Source organism: Anabrus simplex, chromosome X (assembly GCF_040414725.1).
Source record: "Anabrus simplex isolate iqAnaSimp1 chromosome X, ASM4041472v1, whole genome shotgun sequence".
Classification (NCBI taxonomy): domain Eukaryota; kingdom Metazoa; phylum Arthropoda; class Insecta; order Orthoptera; family Tettigoniidae; genus Anabrus; species Anabrus simplex.
The window spans coordinates 219403944-219420920 of NC_090279.1; the positions used below are offsets into that span (position 1 = coordinate 219403944).

Below are 16977 nucleotides of genomic sequence, written 5' to 3' on the forward strand. Positions count from 1 at the left end.
TATAACATATTTATTTATTAAATAAAAACACTCAAGGGGCCCAAGAAACATAGTCAGTGAGTAAATATAAGTTATCATGACTTTACGTCACAGAATTTAAAAATTGAAATACAATTGCGTTATCACACAAGAAACATTGTTACATTGAAGAAATGTGTACCGTGCCGTGCTCTCCGTAGATTACGAGCTGGCTTGGATTATGTGACGATATCGTGAGCGGCTGAGTCACGCAGTGCAGGGTAAGTTAATAAGCCTTGATAAAAAAGAAGAGCGGACGGGCCCCAGAGGGGAGACGAACGGGAGAAGACGAAGGACAAGACTTTGGTAATAGTATGAATCACTTGTAACAATAATTGAGTAACATAATTATGTTCAGATTGGGCATGGAAAGACAAGTAACATGGTAAGAATCCACATACTTGTAACATCAGAAACATATTAATATATTTTTTGTTGCAGCCAAATAGCCATACAAAGTTTAAAATAATTCATTACACAAATATTATGTTCATGTACACTGGTGTTCTTTTATTTTTTAGCTTCTTTGATTTGCATGCTTACCGGGCGATTTGGCTGTGCGGTTAGGAGCGTGCAGTTGTGAGCTCGCATCTGGGAGATAGTGGGTTCGAACCCCACTGTCGGCAGCCCTGTAGATGGTTTTCCATGGTTTCCCGTTTTCACAGTAGGCAAATGCTGGGGCTGTACCTTAATTAAGGCCACGGCTGCTTCCTTCCCATTCTTAGGCCTTTCCTGTCCCATCGTCGCCATAAGACCTATCTGTGTCGGTGCGACGTAAAGCAGCTAGCAAAAAAAAATTTATTTGCATGCTTGCTTACTGATTTTTATTTTTTTATTTTTAGAACATAATTCCAAATGATAGCATTCGCACAACTTTCCACGTAATCAACATTTACATGTCATATTTGGTTCATGATCCAATTGTTTTTAAAAATGAGGTGATGGAAACCATGACTGCCATTTTCGTAAATACGCCTCATCTCAGAATTGGCCATGATCTACGTACGATCGATTATGGCTGCTGTGCTACCACTTTTGGTACCCACAGTATCCTGAAGTTCCTGTTCCTCCAATCGATGAGAATTTGGTTAGTCAGCCTGAAGGGGGTTCATCTCCCGAGATATGTCCCTAGACAGTCAGATGGCTCTTCCTTGTACGTTTGTGATCTTTTCTATGTAATTACTGTATTGACTTGCCTCTAAAACCCACCTACCTATAACACCACCACTTCATTTTCAACTATTACGAGTGAAGGGGGGTGGGGGGGAATCGGAAAGAAAAGAAATCTTTCAAGTGACGAAGTAGGAAGTGCAACATTTTAGTTAACAGTAAAATCTACACTTCTGCACGACGTAACGCCCTTCCAAATTCCGAGCGCTACATTCCACATGGATGGAGTTTAAAGTGTGTGAAAATACAAGTCTTGGTATTGGGGGAAAGGATTTAAATCAAGTAGAGGTTGGTCAGAGCGTTTCATGCGCCAGAGTGGACTAAGTTTGCGTAGAAGGACATAATTGTTCCAGCAGCTTCCATCAAATTATTGATGGAATTTCACTGCTTTGTTGCCAGACTTCAGACACTGCAATGCGGGGGGAGGCAGTGTTTAGTCAGCTGTGGTAATGTAGCAGGTGTGCTTGGCTGTAACTAGTATTGTCCTGTACACTACCATAATATGTGAGGCACAATGTTTACGTGTTCTTCTATGCCCGCTTATGTACTTCTCACCTCGTCCTTTCATTTGTATATGTCCCATTTTCCAACCAGGCTGGTATCTGCAAGAATGCCTTTTGCCCCAACCCTCGTATATCTCCTGAATGTCAGGTCCGTGAGTGTTCTCTGTATCTTCCTCTCCTTACCTCTAGTTTGTCAGTCTTGCCTTTCAGATTACAATTAAATTAATAATGTATTGTGGTTCCAGCTATTCAATACAAGAAAACTTACTAATGCAAGGTTACATTATAAGTCTAGTATAAATGATTATTTTGTTGTAAGAGATTAGTTATTAATTTAAATGTAATCTCAGTTCAGTATGGACCAAATAAAATTCTTATCATTCAGTTGCCTTTCAGAGACTGAGTTCAATCAATCTTCCCTGTTGGCTCCATTGATTTTTGCCTGGTCTAGCTCTACTTCACTAATGTTAGTGAAGTATTTTGTCTTTGAATTGCGCTTTCTAAAGAAATGGCATCTCGCTTCTGTTGGTAGATATAATGATCCATACGCTCTGCTGATGGCCCATTTACTCTACGACGTGTGGCGGGAAACAAAATCTAGCACCTACCTCAGACAGGCCGTCACGATCCTGGAACTGGCCCTCGCTCGCAGCCCGTCCAATTTCCACATCAAGCTGCTCCTCGTCCGGTTCTACAGTCTCTTAGGTGAGTCGAAAGTAACGCCAGATTGAGAAAGCACTATAAAGAGAATGACATGTTTCAATCCGCATAGGAGATCAGATTCTATCGTGCATGTTTAAATTCAATGTTGTTGATTAAGAATGAGTCAGTAGTATGAACAAATGCAAAACAATTTTGTGTTAAAATTCTGGTGCTCCCTAATCCGCTGTTGGAGAAATTCTCACTGGGAATATATGTAAGTATAGATGTGAGAGCATCCTGCTTCACAGAATTTTCATTGAGCACGTTCATAATGGTTTAAGGAAGTGATAGAGCCCCACTCCCATTTGACAGGCGAGGGACTCTTGGAAACAACTTGGCGAATGAAATGGAATTTGTTGGGGAGCTGTCAATATTAATGGTGCTTATGGAAGAAAGAAAGTAGAACTGGCTGAGTCAGCAAACAGGATGCGTCTGGATATTCAGGTAATGGGAGATAACGAGGAAGAGATAGAGGATTATAAAGTGTACATGACGGGTGTTAGAAAGGGAAGGGCAGAGTGTGGGATCAGGAATAGTATTGCACGCAACATAGTTTCTTTTAGGCATGTAAATTAATAAATGATGTGTATAAATTTAGGAATTAGAACAAGAATTGTCTTGGTGCTTTCACCGTGTGAGGATGAATTTGACAAGTTTCATGAAGCACTGACTGACAGTGTAGTCAACAGCAAGAGTAGGATAGTGCTAATGGGTAATTTCAATGTGAGAAGAACTGAAGGAATGAGAAGGCGATAGGTAAATGTGGGGAAGATAACAGGAATGGGAAACATTTATCTGTGCTAGTATGGGATTAACAGTGACAATATGTTGGAGAAGCCTAAGGCTATTCACCACTACACATGGGGCACTGTATCATAGAATTCAGGAAATCTGTTAAGGTTGTACGGGTATTCCAAGGATTTTTCGATCACACAGACCACTTTCTGAAGTCCAGTGAACTAAGTCTGGGTTGGGATAGAGAAAATGAAATCTGTCTGCAGACAAATAAGGGTAGAAAATCTCCAGGACGAGGAAATTAGACAGAAGTACCTGAATATGATTAGTGAAAGGTTCTAAACAGTATACAGTAAGCAGGTTCAGGATGTAGAAAGAGAATGGTTGGCATACGGGAAAGCTTGTGGTAGAAACAGCAAGGGAATGCCTAGGAACAGTTGTGTTAAAGATAGGCAGTGATAAGGAACGCAGAACTGTATGTGGCCAAGACAATAACACCAAGAAGAACAAATGGAGAAAGGAAAGTACTGAGAGCAGGACAAGACATGTGATCACAGTGGTTAGGAAATACACCAGGGTGTACAGGGAACCTTCAAGTTTCCATGTGAGCAGTGCAGCCTGCGGCCCTGTATGGATGCTCAGCAACTACTGGTACACATTCTCCCACCACTTCTGAGGGAATACAAGATGATCACCTCAGCCTGGCTGCACTACACTCAAGAGTGTAGCTGCAGCTTCCCAAGAGACAGTCCAGCGCCGCTGCTCAAAACACCGGAGGTGATAGACCTACATTTGTAGTTCATATTGTTTTTTGCTTGTTTATTATGTATAATGCATGTGCTCAATGATGACGGAGGAAGAGTGAGGGAGGAAAGGAGTTGTCACTGGTCCTACAGAAGGAGACAGATGACTTCTGCTTCTTGTCTTGATAGGGGTTGGTGCCGCGGCTCACCAGGTGTACGAGCTGCTGGACATCAAACACATGCAGTTAGACTCTCTGGGTTACTTCCACTGCGGACACGTGTACACCTCGGGCCAGCTGGCAGCGACGCTCAGTTTGTACGAGAACACGCTCAAATTCTTCACCAACAACTACAAGGACGTGAGTATTGTATTGTGTATGCAGGGTGATTTTAGGAGGGTTGTACAGGACATTCACGTCGACCATCGCCACTCTTTATACTTTGCTTATAAGTAAGTTTATTTCTCACAAATATAACCAAAGTTATAAAATATCCCCCCCAACAGCCACTGAAAATGGTCAAACCAATCTTCGTTGAATTCTCTTTTAGCAGAACTTGAAGGCTGTTGTTCTCGGTTTGTTTCAGAGACGCTTGTACTTGCAAGCGGGATACAATCAGGAAGGTTACATTGTAACAACATATTTGGTAATCTTGCACTTTATTTTTCCATGAGTTGACTCAATGTATTCTCAATCATTTTTCTATAAAATAAGAATAACATCTAGGTCTAGGTTTGTCGGAAGCATTTTGACTTGGGGTAGGTGTACTATGCTTATCATACATATATATATATTATTATTATTATTATTATTATTATTATTATTATTATTATTATTATTATTATTATTATTATTATTATTATTAACTTTATCAGCCACATTGGACCACTTGAGTCTTCCATGTACTCTTTTTCTTTGAAGGTTGCACTGTTTGATTCTTCTTATCTGCCCAGTACTTCTTCATTCGTTGTGATCGCAGTGTTTTTAATTCGTCTGAAATCTCTACAGGCCTTCTGTGCATCATTTCAGTGGAAAATTTGTGATTCATAAGAAGGGTGGTAATTTTATTCTTGTTCTCTGCATCTGTACTTTCGAGTGCAACTGTTTGGAGATCCTCTTGAATTTCTTTGATCCAATGCCCTCCTGTCTTCTTTCCCAGATTTCTCATCACTAATAGGGAACATGCATGATCCGGGGTTTTAATGAAAAATATGCTAATCTGATTCAAAATTGCATGCAGAATTCAAAAATGTGATCAGAATGTACAAATAATAACTCCAAACATGATAAAAATCTACGAAAATGTCACGTCACGCAAGTACGCGATCTCATTGGCCTGACGTCATCGTACAGTTTGACTGAATTAGCAGACGAAATAACACAAAGTGTGCTGTGAGAAGCAGGATACACTTCGCGTATTTCTACTTTACGTTAGTGTCTAGTATGGTTAAATTCGAGGTCTATACATTGGATAATAATCTGAGTGGTATATTTTAGACTTAAAATGAATCCTGTGCAGACAGTGAGGCAGAAAACTTATAAATGGTGTAGAGTTCCGATGTGCAATAGCACTTCGCATACCATACCAAACAAATTGTTTATAAACGTTCCAAAGACGCTAAAACTAGGGAGAAATGGATTTTGGCGAGCTGGAGAAGTGCTGGTGATATATCGGAAAAGTCTACAGTTTATTTCTTTGAAGATTTTAACGTAAAATGAATTTGTTTGAATTTTCAAATCACTTTTCCATGTCAGCTGTTCTAGTGGTAAAACTTTAAATTTTAATGTATGATGCTTTATTTAAATGCTTCAATTACATCTTGGAATATGAAAGTAATAAGCAGTGCATTAAATAATGCTGATTATTAAAGTATTCTCCAAACCTAACCAATGTTTTGGGTGATCCATGTCAAGATAATAAATCAAAGGGTTTATGAACCATTTTGACAGCTCTAATTGTACCAATATATCTTGGCATGGGACAGTTATGTATGTCTTTATTGAACAGCTTAATTGGTAAAGAAATTTAGGCTATATCTAAATACTCTATAATGTAACATAGGCGTGTACATCATGAAAGGAAACAACGTGAATTTAACAAATGTATAACTCTACACAAAACCAATGCTTGTCTGTTGGGGTCTTATAATTTAACAATGCTCAATTATAATAATTATCATAATATTAATGAAATAAATAACATAATTGCACACAGGTGAAAATAGTGATGTAGGTGTTTAAAATATTATCCAACTTAGCCTAAGTTTTAGGTTATACAAGCCAAGTCCATAAACCGAAGGGTAAAAATACCGCGTGAGTTGGCCGTGCGGTTAGGAGCGCGCAGCTGTGAGCTCGCATCCGGGAGATAGTGGGTTTTGAACCCCACTGCCGGCAGCCCTGAAGATGGTTTTCCGTGGTTTCCCATTTTCACACCAGGCAAATGCTGAGGCTGTACCTAAGGCCACGGCCGCTTTGTTCCCATTCCTAGGCCTTTCCTGTCCCATCGTCACCATAAGACCTATATGTGACGGTGTAACGTAAAGCAAACAGAAAAAAAAAAAAAAGTAAAAGTCACAGCACCCAAAGACATTCCTGTATTGAGCGACTAAAATGTCACCAGGACACTTTTCTTTCCTGATATGCTCAGCTTGTTAAAAGCCAAATGTAATTAATGTTACTGGCTTCACGCCCCGCTAACTACTTCTACGATTTTCGGAGACGCCGATGTGCAGGAATTTAGTCCTTCAGGAGTTATTTTACGTGCCAGTAAATCTACCGACACGAGGCTGACGTATTTGAGCACCTTCAACTACCGCCGGACTGAACCAGGATCGAACCTGCCAAGTTGGGGTCAGAAGGCCAGCACCTCAACAGTCTGAACCACTCAGCCCGACTTGTGAAAACTAGATGAAGTCATATTTATCTTTATTATGTTTAACTTTTTCCCTCCACAAAGATATTTAATTCTCTTTCATGGGCCCCGGAAGTGGGTAGGCCAGTTGTCCCAACCATAAATATATATTTTTTGGGGAATGATAGATTATAGCCCTATAGTACTACGATCTTTCTTTCTTTCCTTATTTCTTTCTTTCTTAATCAGTTTATCCTTCAGGGTTGGTTTTCTCTCGGACTCAGCGAGGGATTTCACCTCTACCACTTCAAGGACAGTGTCCTGGAACGTGAGACTTTGAGTATGGTGATGAAACTGGTGAGGAGGGCCATTACTTCGCCCAGGCGGCCTCACCTGTTATGCTCAACAGGGGCCTTGTTGGAGGATGGGAGGATCGAAAGGGATAGACAAGGAAGAGGGAAGGAAACGGCCGTGGCCTTAGGTGCCTGGAGGAGAAGTAGGAAAACACGAAAAACCACTTCGAGGATGGCTGAGATGGGATTCGAAACCCTTCTACTCAGTTGACCTCCCGAGGCTAAGTAGACCCCGTTCCAGCCCTCGTACTATTTGTTTTCAACTTTCATGGCAGAGCCGGGAATCGAAACCGGGCCTCCGGGAGTGGCACACATTAACCACTACACCACAGAAGCGGACTAGTACTATAATGCTACCTATATGTTTATGTTGGTGCTGAAATCCGATTTCTTACTTTACTAATGCTGAAAGCCCGAAAATGTAATGTTATTCTTTAATAGGGGAATCAGTCTAGAAGGAAATGTTGAAAGTGATGTGATTTCTATCCAGGTTCGTTGTTATCCTAATACTATGGGTTAAAGTACATTGCACGTATATAAAAGACGCCACTTACAAACTTGCTTGTTATCCGCGAATTTCTGCGGCCACAAAAGTCACTATTTTTCAAGAATGATGACATTTACACATGATAGATTGTCTGACTGTGCTGTTTTGAACCTTTCTTCTGTCATTTTGAAGTTATTCGCGATCATGAATAATAAACAATCGGCTTTTAGCAACGGCTGATGCACAACGGCTGGTAGAGCTGCATGCGGTACTGGATCGTGACGTCACAGCGCGCCGCTTACGTCAGAGGCCGTTTCACTCGCCTTGCGGAAAGGCACATTTAAATATGTTTTTAATGGTAGAAAACAAGGCAACATGCCACAATGTAATACGTTTACGTACTATTTCATTGGTGTACTTTTCAAAAAAAGTATTTTTGAAAATGATGCATGTTCCCAATTGTTGTAAAATCCTGTTTTCTGGTAACCGTAAGATGTGAAAGGAATAAGATATTTTTTTTCTTCTTCATCGTGCTGGTAACTGGGTCAATCTCTCGATAGACAGTTTCATTGGGGAGGATTCTCCAGACTCCTTCAACCTGGTACTTTTTATGTATGCAAGTTCTGATAATTCTTCTTTCAGTTTTGAGGAGCTGATCACTTCTTTCATTTTTAATTTGGAATAAGGTTTCCCATGTGGAAGTGGCTTCAGAAAAAGTTACAGATTTGTTGTCTTGGATCTTAGTGTCTATTGACAAGCATTTTGTTATAAGTTGACTGGGTTAGAAATTGTGGTTTTTTTCTTCTTCATTTTGTTGGTTCTATTTACAGTAGAACCTCGATTATACGTTCCCGGAAACTATGTTTTTCCGTATTATTCGTTCTAATTACGTGGTCTCGCAAGCATCCTAGTTAAATCACGTAAAAATCCTGCATTATCCGTTCCTTGAAGAAACGATTTCCCGGATCAACCCTCCAGAAATTTCAGTTCCATCAACGCTAAATCCTCGATCACCCATTTTTCAAGAAACTGTATCTTATGAAAGGACGGGTACGACATACTTACGGGTCTTGGTGTTGACGTCCCGTCATTGCGCTGGTTTGAGGAAGTGTACTGGAAAAGCGATCGGCGGTGATGTTGTATTAGGGATCATCTTAGCATCGCATTCGGATAGTATTGCTTAGAGAATCCTCGGAAATCATAAAGCAGAGAGTGCCCACGACAATTGGAAGGAGACAGCGCATTTTGACAGCTCTGTTAATTGAATACGGAATGATTTTCATCAAATATTCGTGCTTGCAAAACGTCTACATTATGTCCAGGGTTAGATGTTTATTTTTTTTTTACGTTTTTCAAGTGTGTCGCTGAACAGGTTTTCGGCACTTCCCTGAGGGCACTGTATAGTCACTGGGCTTTCAGGCAGGAATTGAAAGTGCTCCTTCTTAAGGAATACGAATTTAGGGCCGGTTGCAGAAAGGTCCATCAAATCAGTCCTTGATGGGAGATCAGCTGATTGCCCATCAACTTTAATTTCAGAGCGCGTTGCAGGAAACCTAAACCCCGATCAGGTTTCTCCAATTTACTGATTGAAAATCTGAGGAGAAACTATATCTGGCAACAGCGCAACTAGTGACCACTGCCGTGTTGATTCGTTAAGGAACGTGTGTAGCAGAGACATCAAAGTGGCAGTGAATCAGAGAACAGCTGATCCAGAACGTGTTTGGAAAAGTAAAAAATAGTGGGTTTTGAAGCGATATTAGTTTTCGGCTTAAAATGAATGATATCCCCACTAAGAAAGTGAGAGGGCCGAATTTTTCATTAAATGATAGAGCCCTCTTACTTAATATAGTTGAGGGATACATGCATATAATCGAAAATAAAAAAACAGATGCTGTGTGGGCAAAACAAAAAGAGACAGCTTGGAAGGAAATTGCTTCTGATTTCAGTGAAGCCAGTTGCGAATGTTCCAGGACACCACAGCAGCTGAAAATTGCCTATGAAAATTTTAAAAGAAGAGCAAAGAAACAGGCTGCAGATGACAAGGTAAGTTTAAGTTTTATCATGTTGTTGGTTAATTAATTCAAATTTTGAGTGTACAGAAGTTTAATATGTCACAGATAAGTACCAATACTTATTTCAAGGAATTTCATTTGCGATAATTTGTTAAAATCTGAGTTGTTCTGAGTCCAAAACCGTTATAAGTTGAGGTTATGTTAGATTATTGACTATGGATAACAGAACATTACATAACTCCTTATAAGATAATTACACCTTGTACATTTAACATTTCAGTATATTTAACGAAGAATAAACCACTTCAGATTAAAAAAAAAAATGAAATTGGTACTATATAGAGGAACTTGGAAAACATAATGAGCAATTGAAACATTACTTCATCAATTCTCTTATCACCTTTCCAGGCTGAACTCTACAAAACTGGTGGCGGGACATTTAGAAAAAGCTTGGATGCAGATGGGGAAAGACTGGTATCCAGGCTAAACTCCCATTTTGCACCGTTAACGAATCCCTGTGATAGCGATGGCCAATATCAGGTGTTTGAAGGAAGTTCTGAGGATACTTCCAATCTTGAGGCAAGTATAAATAACCTTTGTATAATTTAGGTTGTAAAATATATGTACCTAACTACATTAGCCTACTTATCAATGACTACAAAAGGATCAGGGGTAGATGGTTAATAAGACCCTCTGAAGTGTAAATTACATTATAGCAAAAGGTAAACAATGGAAATCTTCCCAGAAGCAAAAAGAGAGAGATATTTCCTTTCTAACTAAGTTACTGTACAATAAAAAGTCCTTTACAGCCACTCATTCCCTCTGAGGGCTGTTTGATGAACACCCCTGACATGTCAGATCAATGTTTTTATCACTATCCAATACATACATAGAGTAATAATTTTAAAAATTCCTAAACGATACAGGCCAATGACAGAAACAAAATCAGTGTTAGACAAAAATTAATCTTTGTCACTGGCCACAAACCAAAAAAGGGAAGCTGTAGCCCTATTTGTTGAAAGACAGTCTATGTCCCATACACCCTTACCTGTTTCTCCCCCACACAACTTCTGGAGTTGTGCAACTGGCAACAGTTCATTGCAAGTAAGCCGATGTGAGTGCTGCATGTGGAGCATCTCACTAGCAACAAGACTGTATGTTGCAGAGAGATGCTTGTGCTGCACATGGAACATCTAACAACTAGCCTACAGGAGTCTTATTTTTTAATATTATATAGTTTGCAAGATAAAAATATGTAGGAAAGTCCATATTTTAAATTTATTTTAAAGGTGGGGCTATGCTGAATATACATTTTTAAAACTTTAGGCCTATAATAATCATGTACCTTAGCATGTATTGCCTGGCTGCACTGAATTCTTAGATATTAAATATTTTTGTGGTTTTTATTTCCATAATGATCACATTTGGAGAGAATGGAGCTCTATTTTTCAGTACTGAGCTCGTTAGCTGCAGTCGCTTAAGTGTGTCCAGTGTCCAGTATTTGGGAGATAGTGGGTTCGAACCGTACTGTCAGCAGCCCTGAAGATGGTTTTCCACTGTTTCCCATTCTCACACCAGGCAAAGGCTGGTGCTGTACCTTAATTAAGGCCACGGCTGCTTCCTTCCACTCCTAGCCCCTTCCTGTCGCATCGTCGCCATAAGACCTGTCTGTGTCAGTGCGACGTAAAGCGACTTGTAAAATATATATATATATTTCATTAACTTATAGTATTTTCATGGAAAATAACATCAGATATTTCTATTTTCAATATACATTATATATATTAAATATTTTCTAATAATAGGTCTTAATGGTAGTTTATGTTTCTTTGTGATTAAGAAACAAAGATCATCTGTAATACAAGAAACAACTTGGACAAAAATGCAAATGCATGCATGACTGGATGGAGTAAAGGTTATACTTCTCCAGATATTCATTAACCAAGTAATAAACTGTATCAGTAAAGAATAGCTGATATTTTGAGATTTAAAACATGCTCTTGCTCATAAATTAAGGATAATATGAGCTTTTGGTACCATGGGGCATGACTTTGTACTAAACTAGTGCTGACAGCATAGATACAGTCAAACATGCAAGAAAGAACCAATGCACACATGTGATGCATAACTATTCTTTTGAGCATATACACAGGTTTCAGTGTGGTATGTGATGACCGTGCACATAGATGCTGTACATACAGTACAATGGGTAGATGTATTGTGGATCAGGTTTTCGAGCAGCTGTTGGGAGATGGTCTCTCATTCTTGCACCAGTGCCTGTCATAGCTCCAGAAGATTTGTGGGAGGGGAAAACATGCACCCACACATCGACAGAGAGCATTTCAGGCACGCTCAATGAGGTTTAGAATATGGGAATGGATAGGCCAGGCCATTCATCTGGTGTCTTCTGTTTCATGGTTGATCGCAGCCCAATGTAGTTGTGCATTGTCGTCCATCAGTAGGAACGTGGGACCCACTGCATTCCTTAAAAGGCAGGTGTAATTTTGCAGATTGACATCCTGGTACAACAGATGTGTTGCAGTTCCCTACATAATGCTGCTTATAGCAGGTAGATACCTCGTTCATATTTCACGCCAGACGATTGCGTGACAAAAATCACTCTTGAGAGTATACTTGGAGTAGTCAGTGAAGCGAACCTGGGTCCACTCTATACCAGGCATTACAGGCTCCTCTGTGGTCATTGGTCAGTGGAAAGTAAATTGTAGGCCTCCATGCCCGTTGAGTCATCTGTACACTGTGTGTGTTCCAGTGGCAGCAGCAAGGTGCCCTTGCAGTACTCATGAACTTATGGTGAGATACCTTTCTTGTACACTGTAGATGTTCTCTGCTGTATTGCCAAGATTTATTTTATGCCTGGTGAGATGACACTTCATGGCATATGTAGCTCCCGTAGTACGCCCTTCTGCATTAGGCCAGCCTCTAGTCCCTTCTCTATCCTGCCCCTCATTATATCATCATTATGTGAGTTTTGAGCCATTTCCAACTCACAATCAACACTGACAGCAGAATCACACCTGTGAGTCATCGGTCCAGTTAAACGCCACCACCCATCTGACCAAGATCACAGTTACTGCAAGGTGTTTGGTACAGTGATTTCAAGCCACAACATGCACACCAAAATTTTGTTTGCAGCTGCTTCAGAATTAACCTTAATTTATGAGCACATGTGTAAGGCATAAACATTATTTCTACCCATATAGCTAGGCTTGTTTTTTGAAAATTCTAAAAGCTTGCAGCCTACCAGTGCAAGCAAGTCTTTTTGTCTTGTACTGCAGTAATGAACAGTATATCTGAGTTTTATAACATTACACATTGTTTTGAACGTGTAGGTGTTTGCACAGTTCATTCTGTTTGAATTTTGCTAGGTATCCTACTTAATGGCTAGTTTCTGCAAAATTTATAAAAATTCTGCTGGGAAGTATTACCTCATAATTCTGTGCCATATGTTGTGGGGAAATAGATCACTCTTGCAGTCCTGACAGGACCTATTTAACCACTATTCTGAAGATAAAGAGTCCCTTACTGCTTATGTGAACTAATTTCTCTGTATGTTTCTTCAGAGTAAATGTTCATGTATTCTCATTGATTGCATCCTCTCCACTGCAAATGTGCAGTTTGAAGTCAGTAAACATGACTTTCTCTCTTGTGTGCTATCTCAACATAATAAAATACACAACATGATAAAAGACTTCATTCAGATCAAAAGTAACTTTAATTTAACATCAAAAATAGTTATGAATATTACTGGTTTTGAATGAGAGAGTATCCTTTCATAATTACATAACAGTAACAGGATACAAAAGTGATGTGGAGATAACCTAAAATTGAATAAATAACCAATGAAAGGAAGAGTGTATATATAAGAATATTGAAAAAATGTAACTGAATTATGTACTTGCAAAATGTAAGACAAAGTAGTATGGTACAGTCTAGTATGTGTGAAGATAAACAAGTTGGCAAACAAAACAAAGTTACAGATAGTTGAACTGCAGTGCCTGGTAAACTGAATGATGAAGTTCAGTGGTATCTTTTCACAGTGTAATGGAGTTTGACCTAGAGAATGTTAACTTATTTCAGTTTAAGTTTAAAAAAATCTAAAGGTGCCTTTTGCCCTGAGAATCACAACCTGTTTGAGCATCATAATCTGGATGCATTACATGCTGTAGAAAACTCTCACTTCCTGCAAAACATAAATAGGAAGAACGCAGAGTGCTGATGGTTTGGAAGGGAGCCTGACATATAGGAGAGTAATATTAAGGAGAATGTAGAAATAAAGAAATAAATACAGATTTTAGTTGTTACCTCAAACTAATTTCAAATATATTATCTCAAATAATGACAAACTATTCTATTGAAAGTTTTGACATCTAATTAATGGAATGCATCTCTTCATTACAGGATACACAGGAAACCCTGTTAGATGTTTCCGTCCCTGTTGTGACACATCTCACTGCGACTGCTGGCTGTGATGATTCTGCAGATCGCACAGAAGATGAAGTTTCACCTGTTCTCTTGTCTTCGTCTCCTTCAAATAAAAATTCACATTCACAGTCAGCAGTTCAGCATCCGCATGCGATGTCACAAATTTTGAGAGGAGGCAGAATATCCAGATCCAACTCATGTGTTTCTCCCGAGCATGTAAGGCACAAAAAGAGGAACAGGCTGGGAGACTACACTGCCAGCAAAACAGATTTCACTGATTTTAGACGCCAACTCTTACTGGAAAAGCACGAGTTGGAGATGGATATTTTACACACAAATCTCCAGATGGCAAAAACAGAATTAGAAATAAAGAGAGCCATTTTAAATAGAGAAATGAATAAATAATTTCCATTTCAGTGAAAGAATGTATTAAAACTTTATTTACCTTTCTGCCACTTCCATAAAATGTGTATCTATGAGTGCAGCTCTGACTGCATTTCTCCCATTTCCTCTTCCTCCTGCAAGTAGTTCATCCTCATCTTCCTCTGGGTACATTCTTGCAATTATATCTTCATCGAGAGGTGGGGGATCATTTTCTCCTCTCTCCAGTAGTAGGTTGTGGAGTGCAAAACATGCAGTAATGCATTCTAAAGTGGTAGATCTTTGCCTTCCCAGTCTGAACCGAAGACCCACTGACAAGCATGGGAACCTTCTTTTTACAACTCCAAATGCTCGCTCGATGCAGTTCCGAATGTATACCAGAGTAGAATTGTACATCATCTCTGGTTCAGTCCTGGGATTTACTAAGGGTGTCAATAGAAAATTTGAGCATGGGTAACCTCCATCACCTAAAAGGATTCCATTGCCCATTTCTCTACGGCTAACGGGCTACAACATTCCAGAACTTTAATGAAGGTGTACAGACTGCCTGTACATTTATAGAAAAGAAACCTTTTCTATTGCAGTACAGTTCTGCATCATTTCCACCTGGTGATATGATGGGAATGTGAGTACAGTCTATACAACCAATCACTCTTGGAAACCCTGACATAGCAGAAAATTCTCTTTGAATTTCCAGACGTTCTCTGTCAGTAGTGGGGGGTTGGATCAAAGTTTCGGCGAGCATTGCAATCTCGTGTGTCACTTGCCTAACCACTCTGCAGATGGTTGATTTGTGAACCCCTACCAAGTCACCCAAAACAATCTGAAAACACCCGGTAGCTTAAAACCGAAGAGTTATTAGAAGCTGGTTCATGGGAGAGAGGGGGTGGTTTCTATTTGTTTGTCTACAAATTCTTTCCTCAATAATTGACAACAAAAAAACACACGCGTCCTTACTTAACCTAAATCTTTTCACAAACTCACTTTCGTTAAAAAACAGTTCATGTCTATCATGAAAAATTCGTCTTCTTAATATAATTTCTTCATATTGTTCGAAGATTTCTTCGTCAGAAGAATCCATGTTAATAAATTACTGTACTAGATACACTCGTAACAACTGACCGGCGAACAGGCCACGGCAGGAGTAGGAGTACGGCACGGTACGAAAATTACAAAACATAAACATGCTGCGGGATAGGCTGAAGTTTTGTCATGTTGGCTTATTAATTCTAAAAATTTTGGTTTTATATAGATATAAAAATGCCAGAGATAAGTATTTATTTCAAGATTTGGGTGGTATAAATTAATCGTTCCATGTTCAATATTGAGGTTATATGTGAGAATAATGACTACGGAAAACAAAATAGTACGTCACTCAAATCCCATTTTCTACACGAACTTGGATTTATTTATCACTGAAACGTTAAATCAGATGTATTTAACAAAAGAATAGCATCCTTGTATTTTAACGACTGCAAGAACTGATTGGAGAATCAGTGCTTGATCAGCATGAATTTGCTGGTCAAATCTGATGGGAGATTGATCGTCGATCAAACACTGATTGCTGTTTCTGCAACTCACATAGGATGATTGTCAATCAAACCCACACTGATTGCCAGTCAATCTCCGGTCAAACTCTGATTGGCTTTTCTGCAACCGGGCATTAGTATTTTAATATCGTATGTTATCGAGACCAGAACAGATGTTACACCTTACGTACATAAAGCCATGGGAGGTTTTGGGATAGCCTATTACTGTTTTCATCCTAATATAAGACTGGGAATTTCATGTTTTTGTGTTAAAATGTTATAAAAACCGCAGTTGTTTTATTTGCGCATGTTACATTAAAAATCTTTGTATCATTTCGCACTCGTACCGACTTTTACAGCAAGCGCGCTTTCCATCTGAGCTCAAGGTCGTGAATAATCGTAATTTTGGAAGTGTTAATGATATTTTTCTCTTTTTAACTTGATTGTGATTAGTGACGGGCAGAAATGAATATAATGCATTCGAGAACGTGAGGACTAATACTTACATTCGAAACCATATTCTCGAGTTCAACATAACCTTTAAAAGTCGATGTAAGCTTAATTTATGCGGTACAAGATTTCCATAAACTGACTACAAACAGTATACCGGTGACCAAATTACAATGGAAATTAAAAAAAAGAAAAGAAAAAGAATTTCGCCATCAGGTAGGACGCTTTTGTATCTAATGTGCTTTATTTTATTAGATCAGAGAATTAAAAACTACTTGTGGTCGTTGGCGTTACGGGTATTCGATTTTTCGAAGAGTTTTGCTGATCGAAGTTGCTGAACTGAAAGAAGTTTTCAAAGGAATTTGATGAAGTTTCCCCGGTAAAACTGAACGTAAAGTTTCGAGATTTTTAAGTCTCATACCGGTAATTAAGGTTTGAAGCCACTCCTGTGGTCTAACTTGCCTCCCTGTCACCCGGAGGGCCTGGGTTCAATTCTCGGCTAGATCAGGCATTTTTACTTGGATATGAGGGCTGGTTCCAGATTCACTCATTCTACGATTACCTTTAATTGAGGAGCTATTAAATGGTGAGATGGTGACCC

At 39.2% G+C, this 16977-nt stretch overlaps 1 protein-coding gene across 1 annotated transcript in view; it reads left to right on the plus strand.

Annotated features, from left to right (window-relative positions):
- Positions 1-16977, plus strand: part of psidin (phagocyte signaling impaired) — a 117070-nt gene that overhangs the window by 42202 nt on the left and 57891 nt on the right. The window contains exons 10-11 of the mRNA XM_067159309.2: positions 2224-2396; positions 4061-4230. Of these exons, the coding sequence (XP_067015410.2) occupies positions 2224-2396; positions 4061-4230 (343 nt within the window). The remainder of the gene's footprint in view (positions 1-2223; positions 2397-4060; positions 4231-16977) is intronic.